We start from the raw sequence: 21,718 nt of genomic DNA on the forward strand, positions 1-21,718 counted from the left end.
ATTGCAGGAGTCCTGGCTGAGATATACTGTACTGTATGAATGATACAGGTGAGGTGTTCGAAGACTGGAGGGTGGTTGACGTTGTGCCTCTATTTCACAAGGCTGCAAAGCAAAACTAGGGAACTAAAGACCAGCAAGCCTAACATTTGTGGGAGGAAAGTTGGTGGAGAGGATTCTGAGGGATAAGATATTCATGTAATTGAATGCTGAAAGAGCAAGTTAACTGGATACAGAATTGGTATCATGATAAGATGCAGAAGGTGGTGGTGGACTGTGACTAGTGGTGTGCCTTTGCGATCGATGCTGGGCCTATTGCTGTTTGTCATCTATATCCACAATTTGGATGAGAATGTACAGGGCATGATTATTAAATTTGCAGATGACACTAAAATAGATAGTATCGTGGACAGTGAAGATGGCTGTCAAGAATTGCAGTGGGATCTTGGTCAGCTGGTAAGTGGGCCAAGGATTGGCAAATGTAGTTTAATTCAAGTAAGCTTGAAGTGGTACATTTTGGGAAGTAAAACCAGGGCAGGACCTTCATAGTGAACAGCAGAGCAGAGAGATATAGGACTACATGTACTGACTGGCTTCACAGCTGGATAGGGTAAAGAAGGCTTTTGGCATGCTGGCCTTCATCAGTCAGAGAATTGAGTTTAGCAGTTGGGACATAATGTTACAGTTGTACAAGACATTGGTGAGCCTGAACTTGGAGTATTGTGTCCAGTTTTGGTCACTCTGCTAGAGGAAAGATGCAATTAAAGAGTGCAGAGAAGATTTACGAGTATGTTAACAGAACTCAAGTACCTAAGCTAAAGAGAGATATTGTGCAACCTAGAGCTTTATTACTTGGAGCACGGGAGGCTGATGGACGGCCTTGTGGAGGTGTAAAAAATAACAAGGAGAATAGATAGCATGAATGCACAGAGGCCTTTTCCCAGGGATGGGGAATTAAGAGCTAGAGGGCATAGGTTTAAGGTGAGAGGCGAAAGATTTAGTAGGGAAACTGAGAAGCAACCTTTTGATACAGAGGGTGGTGGGTATATGGATTGAGGCTCCAGAGAAAGTGATTGAGGCAGGTACAATAAAAATACTTTAAAACATTTGGACAAGTACATGGATTGGAAAGGTTCAGAAGAATATGAGCCAAATGCGGGCAAATGAGAGTAGCTCAGTTGGGGCATCTTGGTTGGCATGGATGAGTTAAGTGAGTTGGACCACAGGGCATGATTTCATGCCGCATAACTCTATGGCTCTACTTTGCAAGAGGAAATCAAAACAATATCAACCACTTCAGTTATTTATTAGTGCAGTCTTCTTCTTATGTATCAACCCAACCACATACAATTTCTTTGAGGCTTATCAAATTCTTGCATATGTTAGACAAAGCAAATAGTTATCAGTTTCTTCCACTTTAATGTTTGCAGTTGGAGTATTTTCTATTTGCCCTTTAAAAGGCTGCCATTACCTCTTGTAAAGTCCAGGAATGCGCTTGCTAGTTCTGATGTGAAAATGTAATTCTATTTGATTTGTGTGACACTGCTACTTGGTTCAATTACACTCTTGTGTATTAATCTCCTTCCTAAATTATTTATGATAACCAACAAATAAAACCATGAAATAGAAATATTGGGGTCAAGTGAAACAAAAGAAAAAATTGCTGGAAATGCTGAGCAGTTTCGGTATCATCTGTGGATAGAGAAATATTAACTCTTCTTTCCAAAGTTACTGACCAGCTAAATGTGTCAAGTATTTATTTCAGAATTTCAGCATCTGCAGGTTTTTTTGCTGAAATGAAAACTAGTTGCACCTGGATGAAACATCTTACGTGGCTGATCAGGTTACTTTATTGCAATCTGTAAAAACATCCTTACCCATTTTCCTTAAGGATCTTTGAAAATACCATCAAACTGATCACCAAGGCAGAAAGGAAACACAAATAATGTCCACTCCAGGCTTATTCATTATGAAGTCATAACCATAGAGTGATACAGTGTGGAAAGAAGCCCTTCGGTCCAACTTGCCCACACCGGCCAACATGTCCCAGCTACACTAGTCCCATCTGCCTGCGGTTGGTCCATATTCCTCCAAACCTGTCCTATCCATGTACCTGTCTAACTGTTTCTTAAATGTTGGGATTGTCCCTGCCTCAACTACCTCCTCTGGCAGCTTGATCCATACACCCACCACCCTTTGTGTGAAAGTGTTATCCCTCAGATACCTATTAAATGTTTTCCCCATCACCTTAAACCTATGTCCTTTGGGCCTCGAATCACCTAACCTAGGCAAGAGACTCTGTGCATTGAATTGAATTGAGAGTTTGCTCTGCAGTACCCTTGTTATTAATTATTCAATATTCTTGTATTACAAAGAGTGGGCTAAACAAAAATAGATATCAAGATAATGGAATAGATGTAAAGGAAAATTGAATGTGCATTCACATTAAGTTTGCAGATATTCTGGCTCATAGTCCTAATTATTACTTGTCCACGGGATTCCCTTTCCTGGAGTGTTGAACATGCAATGAGCTCTTGGAATTCAGGTCCTTATACCAGAGAACGGGAGGGCAATAAGGTATAAGTTAAGCTATAGCCATTAAAGGCGACTTTGGAATGTGGGAGGAAACCGGAACACCTGGAGAAAACCTACACGGTCACAGGGAGAACATGCACACTCTGTACAGACAGCACCCATAGTCAGGATTGAACCCGGGCCACTGGTGCTGTAAAACAGCAACTCTACTGCTGCACCACTTGCCACCCAATGACACCCCAGACCATTACCTCTATCTGCAAGCCACAGGACAGTTTTCATGATGAAGTAAACTCTACTACCCTGGATCAGTACAGCTCAGTTAATTCTCCAGAACAAAGCAAGTGCTTAGAATAGCAATCAATCCATTACAACGTTCACTCCTTGCAATATTGTCACTCTGATCATCTACCAAATGTAGTGCAGTTACTTGCCAAACTGTTCCAACTGCACTTCAGAATCCATTATTTTAATGTAATATTCCCTTCCAACTTGCACGCCACTGTGATGTGGAAGAATATTTTCGTCCCTTCATCATTACTGAATGTAAATTCTGGAACTCCCTACCAAACAACAGCGTGGAAGTAGATTTACCACAAAGACTGTCAGGGTTCACGAAAGTGACTCCACATGACAGACGCTCTCAAGAGCAATTACAGGTGGGCAATAAGATTACCACTGCTACCAAATTCTGATACCGAATAGATAAATATCGTACAATGCATGGTGTAATAATGGACTATGTTTCACTTGTTGTAAGATCTGTAATTTGCTGCCTTTATTTTAGCTTCTGGTATGACCATTTCAGCTTAGATTTTAAAGAAATACTGGAAAAAGAGATAAATATTTCCCTGGGATGCTAAGCATAGGTTTTTGTATGAATTGACATGAGCATTTAGTGCTTCAAATTTCGAGGCTTCTTCTCTCTTCTCAACTTGTATGGGGATTGTGGCAAGGAGGAAATAAAAGAGCGAATAATTATTTTTCAAAAATAAGAGAGAAAATATAACTTTTAAACAAATTTGCTTTCTTGCACTCTATAGACAGAATACTCACATGATTTATAAAACCAATTTGTTGAGCAATACCTTTTTATTGTATTCCTATAGAATGACTACCGCAAGCTATCTATGCAATGCAAAGACTTTGTCGTTGGTATTCTTGACCTGTGCCGCGACAGTGAGGAAGTTGAAGCTATTTTAAATGGTGATGTTGAAGCTGAACAAAATGAAGGACACCACTGTCAAAGACCAGGTTTGACCCGTGTCAAACTCGCCATTAAATATGAAGTCAAAAAGGTACAATTTCCTTTCGAGTCTTACCACTTTAGTTACAATTATAGTTATAACTAAGCTCTGATCTTATATCCAAACATTTTAGTTTGTTCCAGATAAAATAGCAATGAGTTTCAATTAAATTGACTACATAGTTTTGACACACAAGTGCTTTGCCAAGCTTGGAATTGATAGAGACTGGTGAAAATCAGGTTTCGGTATCCTTGCCTCCCTGCTAACCTAATTGGCAGGGATGAAGGTCCTAGAAGGGTTATACATGAGGGATATGGAAAGACAGGCTTTGAGTGGCTGCAATGTACTCTGTGAGAGTCCCTCTGGTCTCTAAAATAAAGTTTTAGGTCTCTGTTAATATCTCTTTTGTCAAGAGATTATCGAGAGACATGTCAAGAAAGCAAATATGGCTCCAACTAGAGGGAGAATTGCTGCAATCGCTTATTCAGGCCCTGCTTAAAACTGCTTTGAAGCCCACCTGACATAACGTGCTCTGAATTTGTATGGATACTTGAAACTCTTACCAGCCAGAGCGGCCAATCTTATCTACCTGGAAAACCCTATGGGGTAATATTGTGAAGAGCAAAGATCTGAGTCAGTAGAAAGCCTGCTTGAATTTAACTTTCCCAGTATTGATATTTCACTGCACTGATAGACATAACATTATCCACATGTTCTGTGGAATAGCAATAGACACAGGGTGTCTATCTAAAATTAGTGTTCACAATTTTAGCAGCAGTGATAAAAAAAAAATCAGATAATCCATAAAGGAACTGCAGTTTTAAAGTGGGCGCACAATGCAGTATCAAGGTTACAGTGTTCAAGGTGAATTCTTATTTTGATTGAAACCACCCTCTGCCTGATACTAAATGTTGACTTCTATGCCATTTATCCCTGAAGCTTTGATACTGGTATTCAAAGGAGTCTAAGTGCTGTCACCCTATTCCGGCAATGTCCTCCAAGAGATTGGTGCTGTTGGTAGGTGAGGCATCACTTCCAGCATCTGGTATTTGCTCCACAGCATGAACCTGTTATCCTTTCTGAGAATGCCACTATCTGTGTGTATAGATGTTCAAAGGACTCTGTAGAAAGAGTAGAGTAGTGGGATTGCTCTACCATCAAGCAATTACAGAGATTTCACCTCTTTTTGTGTTGTCTCATTCAATATCAACTCATGTGCAATTGGTTCTCAGTTGAGGAATGAACAATCAACATGCTTTATTTATTTATTGACTGCATGTTGACATCATTGGCAAAGCTGGCATTTATTGTCTATCTAAATGTCCTCTGAGATTGGCCATTTTCCATTGGAGGTTTAGAGAATGGAGTCATACACTGGGTAAGGGTGAAAGGTTTGGTTTTGCAAAGGGCATTAGTGAATCATATTGCGTTTTTCCAACAATCCAGTGGTTTTCATATCACACAAACTGAAACCACCTATTTTTTTAAATGTGTAAATTTAAATTCCTGGCCTGCCATTAGCAGAATTTGAGCTCATTGTTTTTTTTGTTTAGATTTAGAGATACAGCGTGGAAACAGGCCCTTCGGCCCACCGGGTCCGCGCCGCCCAGCGATCCCCACACATTAACACTATCCTACACACTCATGGGACAATTTTTACATTTGCCCAGCCAATTAACCTACATACCTGTACGTCTTTGGAGTGTGGGAGGAAACCGAAGATATCGGAGAAAACCCACACAGGTCAGGGGGAGAACGTACAAACTCCGTTCAGACTCCGCCCGTAGTCATATTTCTAGATCAAGTAACTAAATCACTTTGCAACTGATTTAAATCTAAACTCTATCAGGTACCTTTAACACTTGGCACTAGGTTCAGTTTTCAGGCAGGTCTCTAAATGAGTGTCAAATATATACGATCCTGGATGCTATTTTCATACAAATGGATAGAATCTGAGAGGCATATGGCATTGAAAACCTCATCAGTAGTCTGTCAGGGGAATGCTGCAGGGTACTCAATAGAAAAGTAACTTTGTACGATTTTTAAATATATATTTTGTGCTTACCTTGCATGGCAGTGACTTGGATCAGTATCTCCTCTCTCCCATCCTCAATAAGCCCCAACCACAAAAGACTTTTGTTAAACAATTGCCAATTTCCCACTATTTGAACCTGGCAAACCACAATCCCTGTCATCCTATGTTGAAAAGCCCTTCAGTTTTTAAACTAAATTTCAGTAAACCTTTAAAGGGCAGCTTCTGCATACCCTCCCTTTCTCTGTCTGGCCTCTACGATTGGACAACTAGGACAACTAAGAGACAAGGTTAACCCTCAGGGCAGAAATGAGAGGACATTCTATTAAACAGATTACATTCTGTTCTTCCAGTTCAAAAGCACTTTGAGGCTCACCATGTTTCCAGTGGAAAGGACACTGAACAAGTAATCACTACTTCTTTAGCTATGACTATTTTTACAATGGCTGATGGGGAGTTGGTGCAAGCAGGTGGTTTCATGGACTTCCACAGCTTTTTATCGAAGGGGATTCACCACTATATTCTTCTGGACATTAACCTGACATTGACAGTTAGTCTCCACTTCCCAGGCCTGTCTAGAACTGACTTTCTGATTCGGAGGAAAGAATGCAATCAGTAAAGTCTCAGTTACATTGACAATTGATCTGCTATTTCTTTTCGACACAAGCATCCATGTAAGTAAAATGCATTAGAATAGAAGAGTATTGGAATAAAGAAAAATAATATTTTACCTGTCAACCCATATGTTGGAGGTGTTTTTTCAACCAATAATTATGTGTTCCTTCCAGTTTGTAGCCCACCCAAATTGCCAGCAGCAACTGCTTACAATATGGTATGAAAACCTCTCAGAATTACGGGAGCAGACCACCACCATGAAATGCCTTGTGGTGCTCATTATTGCAATTGGACTCCCATTTCTTGCAATTGGCTATTGGATTGCACCATGCAGCAAGGTACGCAGTGTTGTCATTGTGAAATTAATTTGAAAATTATTTTGAAAAGGCCTTTGATAAAATTCTGAAAGGCTAGAGTGCACGGGATTCAGAGAGCTAGCTAACTGGATACAGAATTGGCTTCATGGTTGGGAGAAGAGGGTGTTGAATGGTTGAATTTTTAGACTGGAATTGTAATTGTAATTGATTTTATTAGCCAAGTATGAAAACGAAACAAGTATGTAAATCATACGAGGAATTTGATTTGCCATACAGTCATACCAAAAAAGCCACAAAACACTCACCCACATAAAGATTTAACATAAACATCCATCATAGCGGCTCCTCCACATTCCTCACTGTGATGGAAGGCAATAAAGTCTTATCTTTCCTCCTTTTTCTACCGTGGTCAGGGGAGTCGAACCATCCACAGTCGGGGTGATTAAAGCCCCCGCAGCTGACGATCGAAGCTCCCACGTCGGGGCGATCGAAGCTCCCATGACCGGGGCGGTCGAAACTCCTGCGGCTTGGAGTTCCCGAAGCCAGTCCCTAACCAGGGATCGCAAGCTTCACGATGTTAAGTCCGCAGGCTCCCACGGTTGGAGCTTCCGAGGTCGATCCCTGGCAAAGGGGCCGCCAGTTCCGAGATGTTAAATCCGCAGGCTCCCGCGGTTGGAGCTCCCAAGGTCGATCCCCAGCAAGAGGCCGCCAGCTCCACGATTAGTCCGCAGTGCAGACAGAGATATGAAAAGGGAAAAGTCGCATCTCCGTCGAGGAAAGAGCTTAAAAAAAGTTTCCCCCACCCCCCTCCCCCCCTACATAATACAAAACTAAAGATACACTGAAACAACATTTAACTACAGACTAAAAAACAACAACGAGAGAAAGGGATGAGACAGACTGTTGGCGAGGCAGCCATTGTACGGCGCCACCCGGTGACTAATGTGTGCCTCAGGGGTCAGTGCAGTCAAGAACTGGAAGGCATAGGTTTAAGGCGAGAGGGGAAAGATTAAGAGGAACTCGAGGGGCAAAATCAGTTCACTCTAAATGAATTGCCAGATAAATGCATTCAACTCAACTTAATATATCTGGTGTCCAACAGCGTAATTTCAAAGTCTTGTTCTTTACAAAAATTGTGATCAATATACATTGCTTGCATCATTTCACAAATGCCAATGTGATACTGTAGGTCATAATAGACTTTAATTAAAGTTTTCAATCTTTGAACAACAAGATGTGAACAACATGATTATTTGTTTGGAAGTCATTGCTACTTCAAATGGCATTAGTGTTTCAAGGGTTGTCACTTTTCATTCTATTTTCCTCAAATGTAGCTCTCGAAACATATAACTTGAAACCCAATTCTTTCATTTTAAATTTGATCCTGAAGCCTGCCTTTTGCCTTTTATGTTATCAGACGCTGCTCATTTTACACTATTATTAAATAAATTAAATGTCATTTGAAACTACTCAGGTTTAGAAATGTTGCCAATTATGGAAAGGAATTAAATCAATCACTGAAGGATCCAAATACACGTAAAAGGCATCAAACAGCATTTAATAGACACATTAATGTCATTTGTATCAAATTCAGTTGTGCATTCATAACCCACCTGAAGCTTTGGCACAGCGTATTGAAGATCAACTCAACTTGCTCCATGAAGTTAGCTGCATCGATCCTTCTAATGATTGGTTCCCATCTACGTTTGCTTACTCCGTTCTCCAACCACCATCCACACCCAAGGTGCAGGTCTCTCAGGCTTTCCCATCTCGATCTTGGACCTTTTCACCAATACCGTTGATGCTCCAATCCCATACTTCAGTCTCCATCCCAGACAGAAGCTCCAACTCATCCTACCTCCCCCATGCTCTTAAATGTGACATAAGATGTCTGGCATTCTGGAATTTATATGTGATGATGAAACTAGAAGATGAAAGGACTTTGTCTATGTAAGATTTGCTCAGCTGATTCAATACTTAGTGATAGTTTCAGAAACAACAAAGTCCACATACTGGATATCAGTTAACCTATTGCACATCAACAGCTTAGCACATCTGTTGAGGTTTGGAACAAAGTCAAGGCTGAAGTATTTGTATATTTATATCTGAAAAAAATCATTTTAAGACGGTAGCTTTATGTCACTGGTTTATCTGAATTTTCTTGTTTCTTGCACAGCAACATACTGTAAATAACTTTTTCTCTGGCTCGTACGTTTAAATAAAATGATGGATGTCTGTTAGAGAGCTCTAACATGAAATTCTTATCAGAAAATTCCATTGAAAAATATGCTGCAGTGTTGATAGATATAGCCAATACAATACAATACATTGACAGCCAAAGGTGAGGTAATAGTTTGAACTGCAGCGTGAGCAATCAAGAACCTCAACATATTAATGTGTGTCATGGATTTACAGGGTCATGATTTTATGATACTTGGTCAAGTCAAAACATTTTTCTATATGACAGATTTGAACCTTGTAATATGTAATAAAAGCTGAAAATAAGGAGACTAAAGGAGACAAAGACAGATAAATCACTTTCCAGGGTACTGAATTAATTTTATACTCCAATATGTCATCAATTTTGTTGATGGATTTGGACAACTTATCAAACAATACTCTTGTTAGGATTGGTATTTTTACACCTCGGCTGAAAAATAGATTACAACATCTCTTGACATTATTACAGCTTTATCATCTGCTCCTCCGGTGCTTCCAGCACAATCGTCACAAATTACAGTAATTTGGGGATGCAATACTTAGCCTGAGGATGTGAATTGTGTTGGACTGTTTTTGTTTCTATTTTAGTAATACAAGGAATGATTATTCTTCAAATTTTAAAATAAATTTGCTTTTGAAAAAAAAATCTCTATTGTACATTACCAGAGGGTGGGTCTTAAAGTAATGGAGTATATGATTTCTTTGTATTATTATTATTTTAAATAAGGAATAATGCTCATCATTCTTTATTTCGCAAAAGCCGGTGGTTATAGAGTGTTACAATGTGGAAACTGGCCGTTCATGCCCACACCAGCCAACATGTCCCAGCTACACTAGTCCCACCTGCCCGCGTTTGGTCCACATCCCTCCAAACCTGTCCTATCCATGTACCTGTTTAACTGTTTCTTAAATGTTGGGATAGTTCTTGGCTCAACTACCTCCTCTGGCAACTTGTTCCATACACCCACTACCCTTTGTGTGAAAAAGTTACCCCTCAGATTCCTATTAAATCTATTCCCCTTCACCTTAAACCTACGTCCTCTAGTCCTCGATTCACCTACTCTGGGCAAGAGACTCTGTGCATCTACCCAATCTATTCCTCTCATAATCTTATACACCTCTATAAGATCGCCCTTCATCCTCCTGCGCTCCAAGGAATGGAGTCCCAGCCTACTCAACCTCTCCCTATAGCTCAGACCCTCTAGTCCTCACAACATCCTCGTAAATCTTCTCTTTACCCTTTCCAGCTTGACAACATATTTCCTATAACACTGTGCCCATAACTGAACACAATACTCTAAATGCAGCCTCACCAACATCTTATACAAATGTAACATGACCTCCCAACTTCTATACTCAATACTCTGGCTGATGAAGGCCAATGTGCCAAATACCTTTTTGACTACCTGATCTACCTGTGACTCCAACTTCAAGCAACCATGCACCTGCACTCCTAGATCCCGCTGCTCTACAACACTACCCTTCACTGTGTAGGTCCTGCCCATGTTTGACTTCTCAAAATGCAATACCTCACATTTCTCTGTATTAAGTTCCATCAACCATTCCTCAGCCCACCGGACCAATCAATCAAGATCCTGCAGCAATTTTTCACAACCAACCACTATCTGCAAAACCACTCACTTTAGTATCATCTGCAAACTTACTAAACGTACCGTGTAAGTTCTCATCCAAATTATTGATATAGATGACAAACAGTAACGGGCCCAGCACCGAACCCTGAGGCACACTCACAGGCCTCTAGTCCGAGAAGCAACCTTCCACCATCACCCTCCGCTTCCTTCCATGAAGCCAATCTTTTATTCATTCAGCTTTCTTTCCTTAGATCCCATGCGATCTAAACTTCCAGAGCAGTCTACCATGCTAAACCTTGTAGAATGCTTTGCTGAAGTCCATATATACAACATCTGCAGTTCTGCCCTCATTGACCTTTTCACAAACCTCAATCAGATTTATGAGACACGACCTCCCACGTACAAAACCATGCTGACTATCCCTAATCAGCCCTTGCCCGTCTAAATGCCTGTATATCCTATCCCTCAGAATACTCTCTATTAATTATTCAAATACAGATGTTAAGCTCACCGTCCTATAGTTCCCAGCATTTTCCCAGTAGCCCTTCTTCAATAGAGGCACAACATTTGCCACCTTCCAGTCTTCTGGCACCTCTCCTGTATTTAAAGATGATTCGTAAATTTCAACCAGGGCTCCCGCATTTTCCTCTTTGGTTTCCCACTATGTCCTCGGGTATATCTGATCAGGCCCTGCAGATTTGTCTTCCCTCACACACGATAGTAGTTTCAGCACCTCTTCGATTGTAACACTGACTGCTCTCAAGACACTTCCATTGACTGCCCCAAGTTACCTTTCTTATTAGTTCAGCAAGCAAGAGGGCATTTAACTTCATTTTTTTCAGAATACAATGCATTTTGAGATGTAACTAAAATTATTGATCCTTGCTAGTTTTTAAAATGGGAGATGATGAAAGAGAGCTTCCCAAGAAGATCAGCTGACACTATCCCCATGTGACCAAAGCGATCATTTACCCACCATCAGTCTCTGCAAACCGTAGCATATTTTAACAAAGGCTAACATCAGCAACTGTTGTGCTGAGGTATAAGAAAATAACTGCAGATGCTGGTACAAATCGATTCATTCACAAAATGCTGGAGTAACTCAGCAGGTCAGGCAGCATCTCGGGAGAGAAGGAATGGGTGACGTTTCGGGTCGAGTCTGAAGAAGGGTCTCGACCCAAAACGTCACCCATTTCTTTTCTCCCGAGATGCTGCCTGACCTGCTGAGTTACTCCAGCATGTTGTGCTGAGGTATTTGCTTTATGGAGGTTCCTTACAATTATAGCACCAATAATTGTGATCAGAGTTGCCATTGCTCTTGATTTTGCTACCCAATCTTCTTTAGATTAGCATTCCAGTAAATAGCTAATTTGTGGCCTGTTGATATCTCAGGAGATGATTCATAAACACACCACCAAGAGCAACTCTTCTGCACTGCATTTACTCCTTGACACAATACACAATGATTCACCATGAAAAACCTCCTCTACGTATTAGCTACATTTTCCAAAAATATGTTGGTGTTTGAAAATGTTATGCTCATGTGTGAAGAATCAATGATTACAGATCAATTCGTCATTGAGAAAGCAAAGTAAAACAATACAATTAATTTGAATTTTAGTATTTCTCATGTTGCAAAGATTTTTCTAAACTCTTTTGTGATTAGTCCATATGCATAACAAAATATAATTTCACAGACTGCACACTTCATTTATCAAAATGGTCTCATTTAGAGCCACATTTTTCCTTGCTCTACATTCTTGGAAACTGACTATCGAGAGTCAAAATAGACTTGTTGAAAAATCTGTCAAAGCTCCCTTTTTAAAAGGAAGGTATCATTTTAGGCGCCACAGAAAGAACACCATCCACAGATAAAGAAATTAAATAGATAAAGGAATAAAGCATGACAATGTTCCCCAGTGTTGGCTGGTTTGTTTAATTATGTTAATATCAGAGTCAGCTCCTTTACTGTTCTTCGGCTTTAATTGTAACTGTTTTAGCAAATTAACTTGCAGAAAGCAAACGCAATGGCAAATAAAGATCGTCGTTCAGTTTATGTCAGCAGAATTATTTTCCACATCAAATATATTTTTTTGATGTGATATCTTCGGTGTAAACCAGCATATGCAGATCCTTCCGACATACCAAATTTGGTGATGTGGTAGACAGTGAAGAAGGTTGTCCAAGGTTACAATAGGATCTAGATCAACTGGAAAAATGGGTAAACGAATGGCTGATGGAATTTAACTTCGACAAGTGTAAAATTATGCGTTTTGGGAAGTTAAACCAGGGCAGGACTTCAAAAGTAAATTATAGAGTCATGTAATGCGTTGTAGAACAAAGAGACCCAGGGTACAAGTACATAGTTACCTGAAATGGCAACTCAGGTAGACAAGGTAGTAAAGAAGGCATATAGCACATTTGCCATCATTGGATGGAGATTGAGTACAAGAGTTGAGTACAAGACAACAATCTTGCCCTCAATGTCAGCAAGACAAAGCAGATTGTCATCAACTTCGGGAAGCGAAGCAGTACGCATACCCCAGTATACATTGGCAGCGTTAGAGTGGAAATGGTTGAAAGTTTCAAGTTCCTAGGAATAAATATCACCAGCAACTTGTCCTGGAACAGCCATATCGAAGCAATGGCCAAGAAAGCACTTCCACGCCTCCACTTCTTTATTAGGATTATTGAGGTTCAGCATGTCCCCAACATATCTCACCAACGTCTACAGATGTGCTGTCGCAAGCATTTTATTAGATTGCATCACAGCTTGGTTTGGGAAGAAATTGCAGAAAATTCTGGATGCAGCCCAGACCATCACGCAAACCAAACTCCCTTCTATTGACTCCATCTACACGCTGCCTCAGCAAGGCCGCCAGCATAATCAAGGATAAGTCTCACCCCGGTCACTCCCTCTTCCCTCTTCCATCAGGCAAGAGGTACAGGTGTGAAAGCGCATACTTCTAAATTCAGAGACAGTTTCTCCCCAGCTGTTATCAGGCAACTGAACCATCCTATCACCAACTAGAGAGCAGTCCTGACCTATCGTGCACCTCCTTGGAGACTCTCAGACTATCTTTAATCAGACTTTACTCTTGCACCAAATGTTATTCCCTTTATCCTGTATCTGTGCACTGCGGCAGCTTGATTGTAATCATGTCGAGTTTTTCCGCTGACTGGTTAGCATGCAACTAAAGCTTTTCACTGAACCTCGAAACATGTGACAATAAACTAGACTAAAACTAAATTAATATGCTGTTACATCTGTGCAAGACGTTCAGGAGATAACACATGGAATATTGTGTGCTATACGATAGGAATGATGTGTTTAAGCTTGAGAGGATGCAAAAAAGATTTGTTATGTGGATTGGAGTGCTTAATTCATAAGCAGAGACTTAATGGGCTGTGACTTTTATCCCTGAAGCAAAAGAGGCTGGGAGGGGGATTCTAAAGAGGTTTATAAAATCATGAGGGGCAGAGATAAGGTGCAAGGTCACAATCTTTCTTCCAGGCTAAGGCTGTCCAAAGTCAAAGCACATTGGTTTAAGGTGAGAGGGGAAAGGTTTAAAGTGGACCTGAAAGACAGTTTTTTTCACACTGAGGACAGTGGTTGTGTGGAATGAGTTGCCAGAGGAATGGCACATTCGTATCTGCTTCCACCACCACCTCTGGCAGCATGTTCCAGTCACCTACTACTTTCTGTGTAAAAGAAACACGCCCTGCACATCTCCTTTAAAATTTCTCCTTCTTACCTGTAAGCTATGCCCTGTAGTCTTTAACATTTCCACCCTGGGGGAAAAGGTTCTGACTGTCTACCCTATCTATGCCTCTCAACATTTTCTAAACTTTTGCCAGGTTTATGCTCAGCCTCCAATGCTCCTGAGAAAACAATCTACTAATCCAGGCAGCATTCTCCTCCACATCCTTTCCAAAGCCTTCACGTCCTTCCTGTAATGGGGCATTCAGAACCAGACACAACACTGCAAAAGTGGCCTAATGAACGTTTTATAAAGCTGCAACATGACTTCCTGACTCGTATATTCAATTATCTAACATTGGAAAACATTACGTTAATGCATTTTCGTTAATTTATTTAGGAAATGTGCTGTCTAATGACTGTTGCCCAAACCATGAAAATAAGCAGTTTAGCAAAGACTTTTGAAGTCTCCCCTGCTGTACAATGATTGAAGATTGTAAAACAATACATTAATGCATTGTCCATTATTTAATTGGCAAATATGCTGTCTAACGAGGCTGTCGCAGCAATCAAGATAATGTACAAGATAATTTATAAAAATTTTTCTTACCTTCTGAGTTCTACAATGCTATAAGGTTGTAAAGCAGTGAATTCATGCATTGTTCATAATTTAATTAGCAAATGGACCATTTAATGTTGATGTTGCATAGATTAAGGTTGCAGCTTTAACTTCCAGCATTGCTCTGCTGATCTATCTCAGAGTAATATTAAAGATGTTACCATTAACCATAGTGTCAGTAAGTTAGGGACTTGACCCAAAGTAATGAGTGTTCCTGTTCCTTGTTAACAAAATATGTGATTCCATCTGAAAAAAGTCATGTACGTTTAGTAGAGTAGAGCAATACTGAGGGTCTTTTGCTCAAAGGATCAGTAAAACTCAGTCTTTCAACACACACAACTGGTATGAAGTGTCTCACTCTCACCCAGATGGGCAGAATACAGCAAGCAAAGAAAGAAGAAATTGGGTTTTTAAAAGTTATCAACTTGCAGTGGCAACACTTACATATCTGCACCAGAAAAAGGTACACCAGGTGGTTGAACAAAACGGTTATTTCTGAGGTAAAAAGACTGATTATCAGTATATTTAGAACATATTTAAATGTTTTTCTTCTAGCTGGGGAAGATTCTAAGAAGTCCCTTCATGAAGTTTGTGATGCATGCAGCATCCTTCATCATCTTTCTGTGTTTACTAGTATTTAATGCCTCTGACAGATTTGAAGGCATCAAAACATTGCCCAATGTCACAGTTTTGGATTATCCTGAACAAGTCTTCAGAATGAAAACCACCATGTTTACTTGGACGGAAATCCTAATTATGGTGTGGATACTAGGTAGGTGGTTTCCATTTTGGGAAATGGGTGTAATAAAATATTTCTTTTAGAGAAGGATTGATTGCCAATTAATTGCACAAAATAATCTATTTATAGGCATGATGTGGTCTGAATGTAAGGAAATCTGGACGGAAGGACCACTGGAATACATTTTCCAAATGTGGAATCTTTTAGATTTTGGAATGTTATCCATTTTCATAGCCGCATTCACAGCAAGATTTCTGGCATTTCTGGAAGCCTCAAAAGCACAGCAATTTGTTGATGAACTTGTTAAGGATAATAACCTTTCACTTGTGCCACTTCCACCAGAAGTGGAGTACTACACGTATGGTAAGGTAACAGACTCTATAAAGAATTATATAAAGCTGTTTGGCTTGAGTAGATTATAGTAAGGTCTGGAAAACTTAAATCTCTGAATTAATCATTTATTTTGATGGAACTAGTTAAAACATATATTCAGATTTTGAACAGTTTGCCAGTCCTGCTATTGAAACTATGAGTTTCTTGCCGACATCTCTTATTGCCGAGGTAACTTTAATATATATTTGCGGACCTCTGCACCTCATCCCCTGCCATTTTGCTTTTGAACATTAGGCCACATATTATGCTGGATGTACATTCAAAGGTTGCTTGGGTTGCACTTGCCCGTGTACATTTAGCTTTTGAAACACAATAGGAAGTCATGGAAATACTCAACATCTGCAGAGAGAAAAATATGTTCAGGTTGATGATCTTGCATCAGATCTGTCTAGCTCTGACACCACATGATAGGAAGAACATGGTTAGATAGTGTTTTGGTCACCGGACTACAGAAAGGATACGGTTAGGCATAAGGTGAAGCTGCAGACAAGATTCTGCAGACAAAGATGTTATCAGGATTTGAGGTCTTGAGTTATCAGGAGTGATTGGATAGGATAAGTCTGTTTTCACTGGAGCGGATGAGGCTGAAAGGTGACATGATAGAGGCATATAACATTATGAGAGACATTGATAGGGTCAATGATCAGAGTATATTTAACATGGTATGGGTATGCTGTGAAACTAGAGTGCATAGGTTTAAGATGAGAGGGAGGAGGCTTAAAGGATATCTGAGGGGTTAATCTTTCACACAAAGAGTAGTTTGTATCTGGTATGGGTTATCACAGTCAGTGGTGGAGGTAGGAACAGGAACAATGTATAAGAGGCATCTAGACATGTACTGGTATAAATAGGGCATTGAGAGATAATGGAATTAATGCAGACAAATGGGATTGACGTAGTTAGGCATGATGGTTGGCAAAGAAGAGGTGGGCTGAAGACCTTTTTTCTATGTGGTATAACTTTGTGATAAGCTACACAGCCTAGTTATCTGAAATTGTTGAATTCAACAAAAAAATATAAAACTGCCGATGCTGAAAATCTGAACCATAAACAGAAAATGCTGGAAATCTTTAGCATGAAAATCTGAAATTTAACATTTGAGGTCTTCATGGGAACTGGGGAAAAAAAAGGAAGTTGTTTTTTACTTGCAGGGAAGTTGGGAGAGGAATGGATAGTACAAGGGAAATAGCTGTGATAGAACGTGAGGATTACAATATGGATTCAGTGCAGAGATCATCTGTTTGAGAGGTTACTGGAGGAACCAGAGAGTGTGAATACAAACTAAGAAACAAAAAAGAATTAATAGTAGGGCTGTGGAATATGCCATCATCTTGGGCTGTGCTAATGACTCCTTTCTCCATTAATTAGTACGGTTGAAGTATGTATTCCATAATAGCTTTGAACAAGTTACACTTTGTTCATCAATATTATTTTCCACTAGCTGTCTAAGTGAATTGGTAGATGTTGTTAAACAACAAACAGGCATTAAGGACAAGTAAACCATACATCTAGAAGACGAGTAAGGCTTATTGCTACACTATTAAATACAGTAAGTTAGGTTGGTGATTATTCTATGACTATAAAAAGCCCTGCTTAGACAATGCCTAGAGTATTGGACATAATGCTAGACATTGCATGCCAGGAATTTATAGTGGCAGAGGGATTTTATTGAAATTGGACACGAATCGTATGTAAAGTTCCAGGATTAAATTTAAAAGGGAGAAAAGGGACAAAACTTGACTCCCAGCATTTTGAAGGATAAGGGTAAATTGTTCAATGTGTCCAAGATATTAAATGGAAAAGGTAGAGAGAGGAAAATGATTTTTGCTGGCTGGGAAATCTAGGATTAGGCAATATAGACTGAAAATTGAATTTGTATCCTTCAGGTTTAGAAAATATTTCTCTATGAAAATTATGACAGAGGACTGGACCTATGTTCTACAAGTTACATCGATGCTAATTCTGTTGTTAAATTTAAATGTAAGATTGTTGTTATAATACAAATATCAAGAGATATGGTGAACATTTATGTGTAGGAAGCCTCACCTTTGTTCCCGTCCGCCCCCACCTCAACGAGTTCCGGGTCCACCATGATGTAGAGCTCTTCATCCATCGCCTCCGCCTCCATGCCTTTTTCTATGGGAAGGAGGCCTCACCACTCAGTGATGACCCCTTCTCCTGTCTCCACTGGACCCCCTCCTCTTGAACTCCCCCGGATGACCATCTACCTTTTAATTTCCAACTGGCAGTGGAACATCAACCACCTCAACTTTTCCAATTACCCTTACTTACTCTAAGCTCTCCCCCCCCTGAATGTACAGCTCACTCTGCAGCAAACCCGAATTGATAATCAAACCCGCCGACAAGGGAGGCGCCGTGATCGTCTGGAGCGCTGACCTCTACCGGGCTGAGGCCAGGTGACAACTCTCAGACACCTCCTCCTACTTATCCTTGGATCATGACCCCACAGATGAGCACCAGACCTTAAATATCACACACCATTTCTGATTTTATTACTTCTGGCTCTCTGCCCTCTAAAGCTTCCAACCTTATCGTTCCCCAGCCCCTCACGACCCGATTTTATCTTCTTCCCAAAATCCACAAACAGAACTGTCCTGGCAGACCCATTGTTTCTACTTGTTCATGTCCCACCGAATTAATTTCCACCTACCTCGACTCCATTCTGTCCCACCTAACCCAATCCCTCCCTACTTATGTCCAAGACACCTCACACGTTCTTCGTCTCTTCAATGACTTACTTTTTCCAGGCCCCCACTCCCTCATCTTTACCATAGATGTCCAGTCACTATACATCTCCATCCCCCACCAAGGAAGTTCTTAAACCCCTCCATTTCTTCCTCCACCACAGAACCAGCCAATTTCTGTCTACTAACATTCCCTTCCACTTGGCAGAGCTGGTCCTTACCCTCAACCACTTCTCCTTCGACTCCTCCCACTTCCTCCAAATCCAAGGCGTAGCTATGGGCACTTGCATGGGCCCCAGCTATGCCTGCATAGATGTACATAGATGTACATACATACCCTACATAGATGTAGGGTACATCGAACAATCACTGTTCCAGCGGTACACTGGCCCTATGCCCGAACTCTCCCTCCGCTACATTGATGACTGCATCGGTGCTGCCTCCTGCACCCATGCAGAACTCACTGACTTCATCAACTTCACGACTAATTTCCATCCTGCACTCAAATTCACTTGGACCATCTCCGACATCTCCCTACCATTTCTGGACCTCATTGTCTCCATCACAGGAGACTATTGACCGACATCTACTACAAACCTACTGACTCCCATAGCTATCTAGACCACATTTCCCACCCTGCTTCCTGTAAAGACTATTCCCTACTCCCAATTCCTCCTTTTCTCGGCGCATCTGCACCCAAGATGAGGTTTTCAATACTAAATCATCGAAGATGTCCTTATTCTTTAGGAAACAGGGGTTCCACTCGTCCATTGTAGATGAGGCTCTCACGAGGGTCTCCTCGATATCCCGCAGCTCTGGTCTTGCTCCCCGTCCCTCCATTCCCAACAAGGACAGAGTCCCCCTTGTCCTCACCTTCCACCCCATTAGCAGTCGCAAACAGCATATAATCCTCCAACATTTTCACCACCTCCAACAGATCCCACTACTGGGTACATCTTCCCATCTCCACCACTTTCTACTTTCCGCAGAGACTGTTCCCTCCGCAACTCCCTGGTCAACCCATCCCTGCCCACCCAAACTACCCCCTCCCCACGTACTTTCCCCTGCAACCGCAGGAGATGCAACACCTGTCCCTTTAACTCCCCCCTCGACTCCATCCATGGACACCAACAGTCTTTTCAGGTGAGGCAGAGGTTCACTTGCACCTCCTCCAACCTCACCTACTGTATCTGCTGTTCCAGGTGTCAACTTCTGTACAGCGACGAGACCAAGCACAGACTCAGCGATCGTTTCACTGAACACCTCCACTCAGTCCGCCTTAACCTACCTGATATCCCCGTTGCTCAGCACTTTAACTCCCCCTCCCATTCGCAATCTGACCTTTCTATCCTGGGCTTCCTCCATTGTCAGAGTGAGGCCCAGCACAAATTGGAGAAACAACCCCTCATATTTCACTTGGGTAGCTTACACCCCAGCGGTATGAACAGTGACATCTCTGACTTCAAATAGCCCTTGCTTTCCTTCTCTCTCCATCCCCTCCCCCTTCCCAATTCTCCCACCAGTCTTACTGTCTCCGACTACATTCTATCTCTGTCCCACCAGTCTGAAGAAGGATCTCGACCCGAAACGTCACCCATTCCTTCTCTCCAGAGATGCTGCCTGTCCCACTGAGTTACTCCAGCATTTCGTGTCTACCTTTGGTAAACATTTATGATGGAAGAGCACAGAATAGCTATAAACATTGAACAGCAGAAGAGGCATAAGAAGATAAATGGTTCATTGCTATTCCTATCTTTTGGTGCATATTTAAATGCTATTGGTGGGTAGGTTATGAGAGGGGATTCTAAGCAATAAGATTTACCAGCATTTGGATAGACAGGGACTGATTCGGCATTGTAAAAACAGATTTGTGCATGGGAAAAGATATTTCATAAATCTATTAGAGTTTTTGAAGAGATATCCAAGAGGATTGTTGAGGGAAGGGTGGTGGCTAATTGGATACATAATTGGCTTTATGTTAGGAGACAGCGTGTGATAGTGGAATGCTGTTTTTCGGACTGGAGGCCCATGACCTGTACTGTGCCACAGGGGTTGGTGCGGAGCTCATTGGTGCGGAGCTCATGTTTGTCATTTATTTAAACAACTTGATGAGAATATACAAGGCATGATTAATAACCATTTCAATGACACGAAAATAAAAGGTATCCTAGACAGTGCAGAAAGTTGTCAAAAATGACAGTGGAATCTGGATAAACTCGGTACATGGGCTGGTGAATGGTAAATGGTGTTTAATTTAGAGAGGTACGAGGTATTGCATTTGGGAAGACCAACGTGGGTAGGACTTTCACAGTGAACATTAGAGCCATGAGGAATGGTGGAGAGCAGTGGGATCAAGGAGTACAAGTACATAGACCCCTGAAAGTTGTATCACGGATGGATAGGGTGGTGAAGAAGATGTATGGCATGCTGGCCTTCACGAGTCAAGGCATTAAAAATAGTTGTTATATTTATAAATGTTATGTTGCAGTTGTACAAGACATTGGTGAAGCTGCAGTTGGAGTACTATGTACAGTTTTGGTTTTCCAGCCATGGAAATGGTCATTAATCTGGAAAGAGTGCAGAAAAGATTTACAAGTTGTGTTCTGAACTTGAAGGCCAGAGCTAATGGAGGAGGTTGGACAGGATAAGACTTTATTGGAACATTTGAGACTTTGGCTGACCTTATAGAGGGTTATAAAATCTCGAGGAACATAGATAAGATGAATGCACAGTCTTTGTTTCCAGGGAAGTGGGATCAAAAACTAGAGAGCATAGGTTGAGACGAGAGGGGAAAATAAGAAGGGAAGTTGTAAGTTGTTTTGAGAGGTACATGGATAGGATAGAGGATATCGGCCTAACAAGGGGAAATGGGATTGGCTTAGATGGGCTTCCTGGTTGGCATGGACAAATTAGGCTGTTTTGGTGCTGAATATCTCCATGGCTCATTCACACTCAAAAATGGGAAGTGGTAGCCACTATTTATCACAGATAAGTGAAAGTAAATGCT

At 41.0% G+C, this 21,718-nt stretch overlaps 1 protein-coding gene across 1 annotated transcript in view; it reads left to right on the plus strand.

Annotated features, from left to right (window-relative positions):
- Positions 1–21,718, plus strand: part of LOC144600482 (short transient receptor potential channel 3-like) — a 91,597-nt gene that overhangs the window by 32,306 nt on the left and 37,573 nt on the right. Inside the window, exons 4-7 of the mRNA XM_078412117.1 lie at positions 3,642–3,830; positions 6,600–6,764; positions 15,430–15,646; positions 15,743–15,976. Coding sequence (XP_078268243.1) covers positions 3,642–3,830; positions 6,600–6,764; positions 15,430–15,646; positions 15,743–15,976 — 805 coding nt within the window. The remainder of the gene's footprint in view (positions 1–3,641; positions 3,831–6,599; positions 6,765–15,429; positions 15,647–15,742; positions 15,977–21,718) is intronic.

Source organism: Rhinoraja longicauda, chromosome 1 (genome assembly GCF_053455715.1).
Source record: "Rhinoraja longicauda isolate Sanriku21f chromosome 1, sRhiLon1.1, whole genome shotgun sequence".
Taxonomy (NCBI): Eukaryota; Metazoa; Chordata; class Chondrichthyes; order Rajiformes; family Arhynchobatidae; genus Rhinoraja; species Rhinoraja longicauda.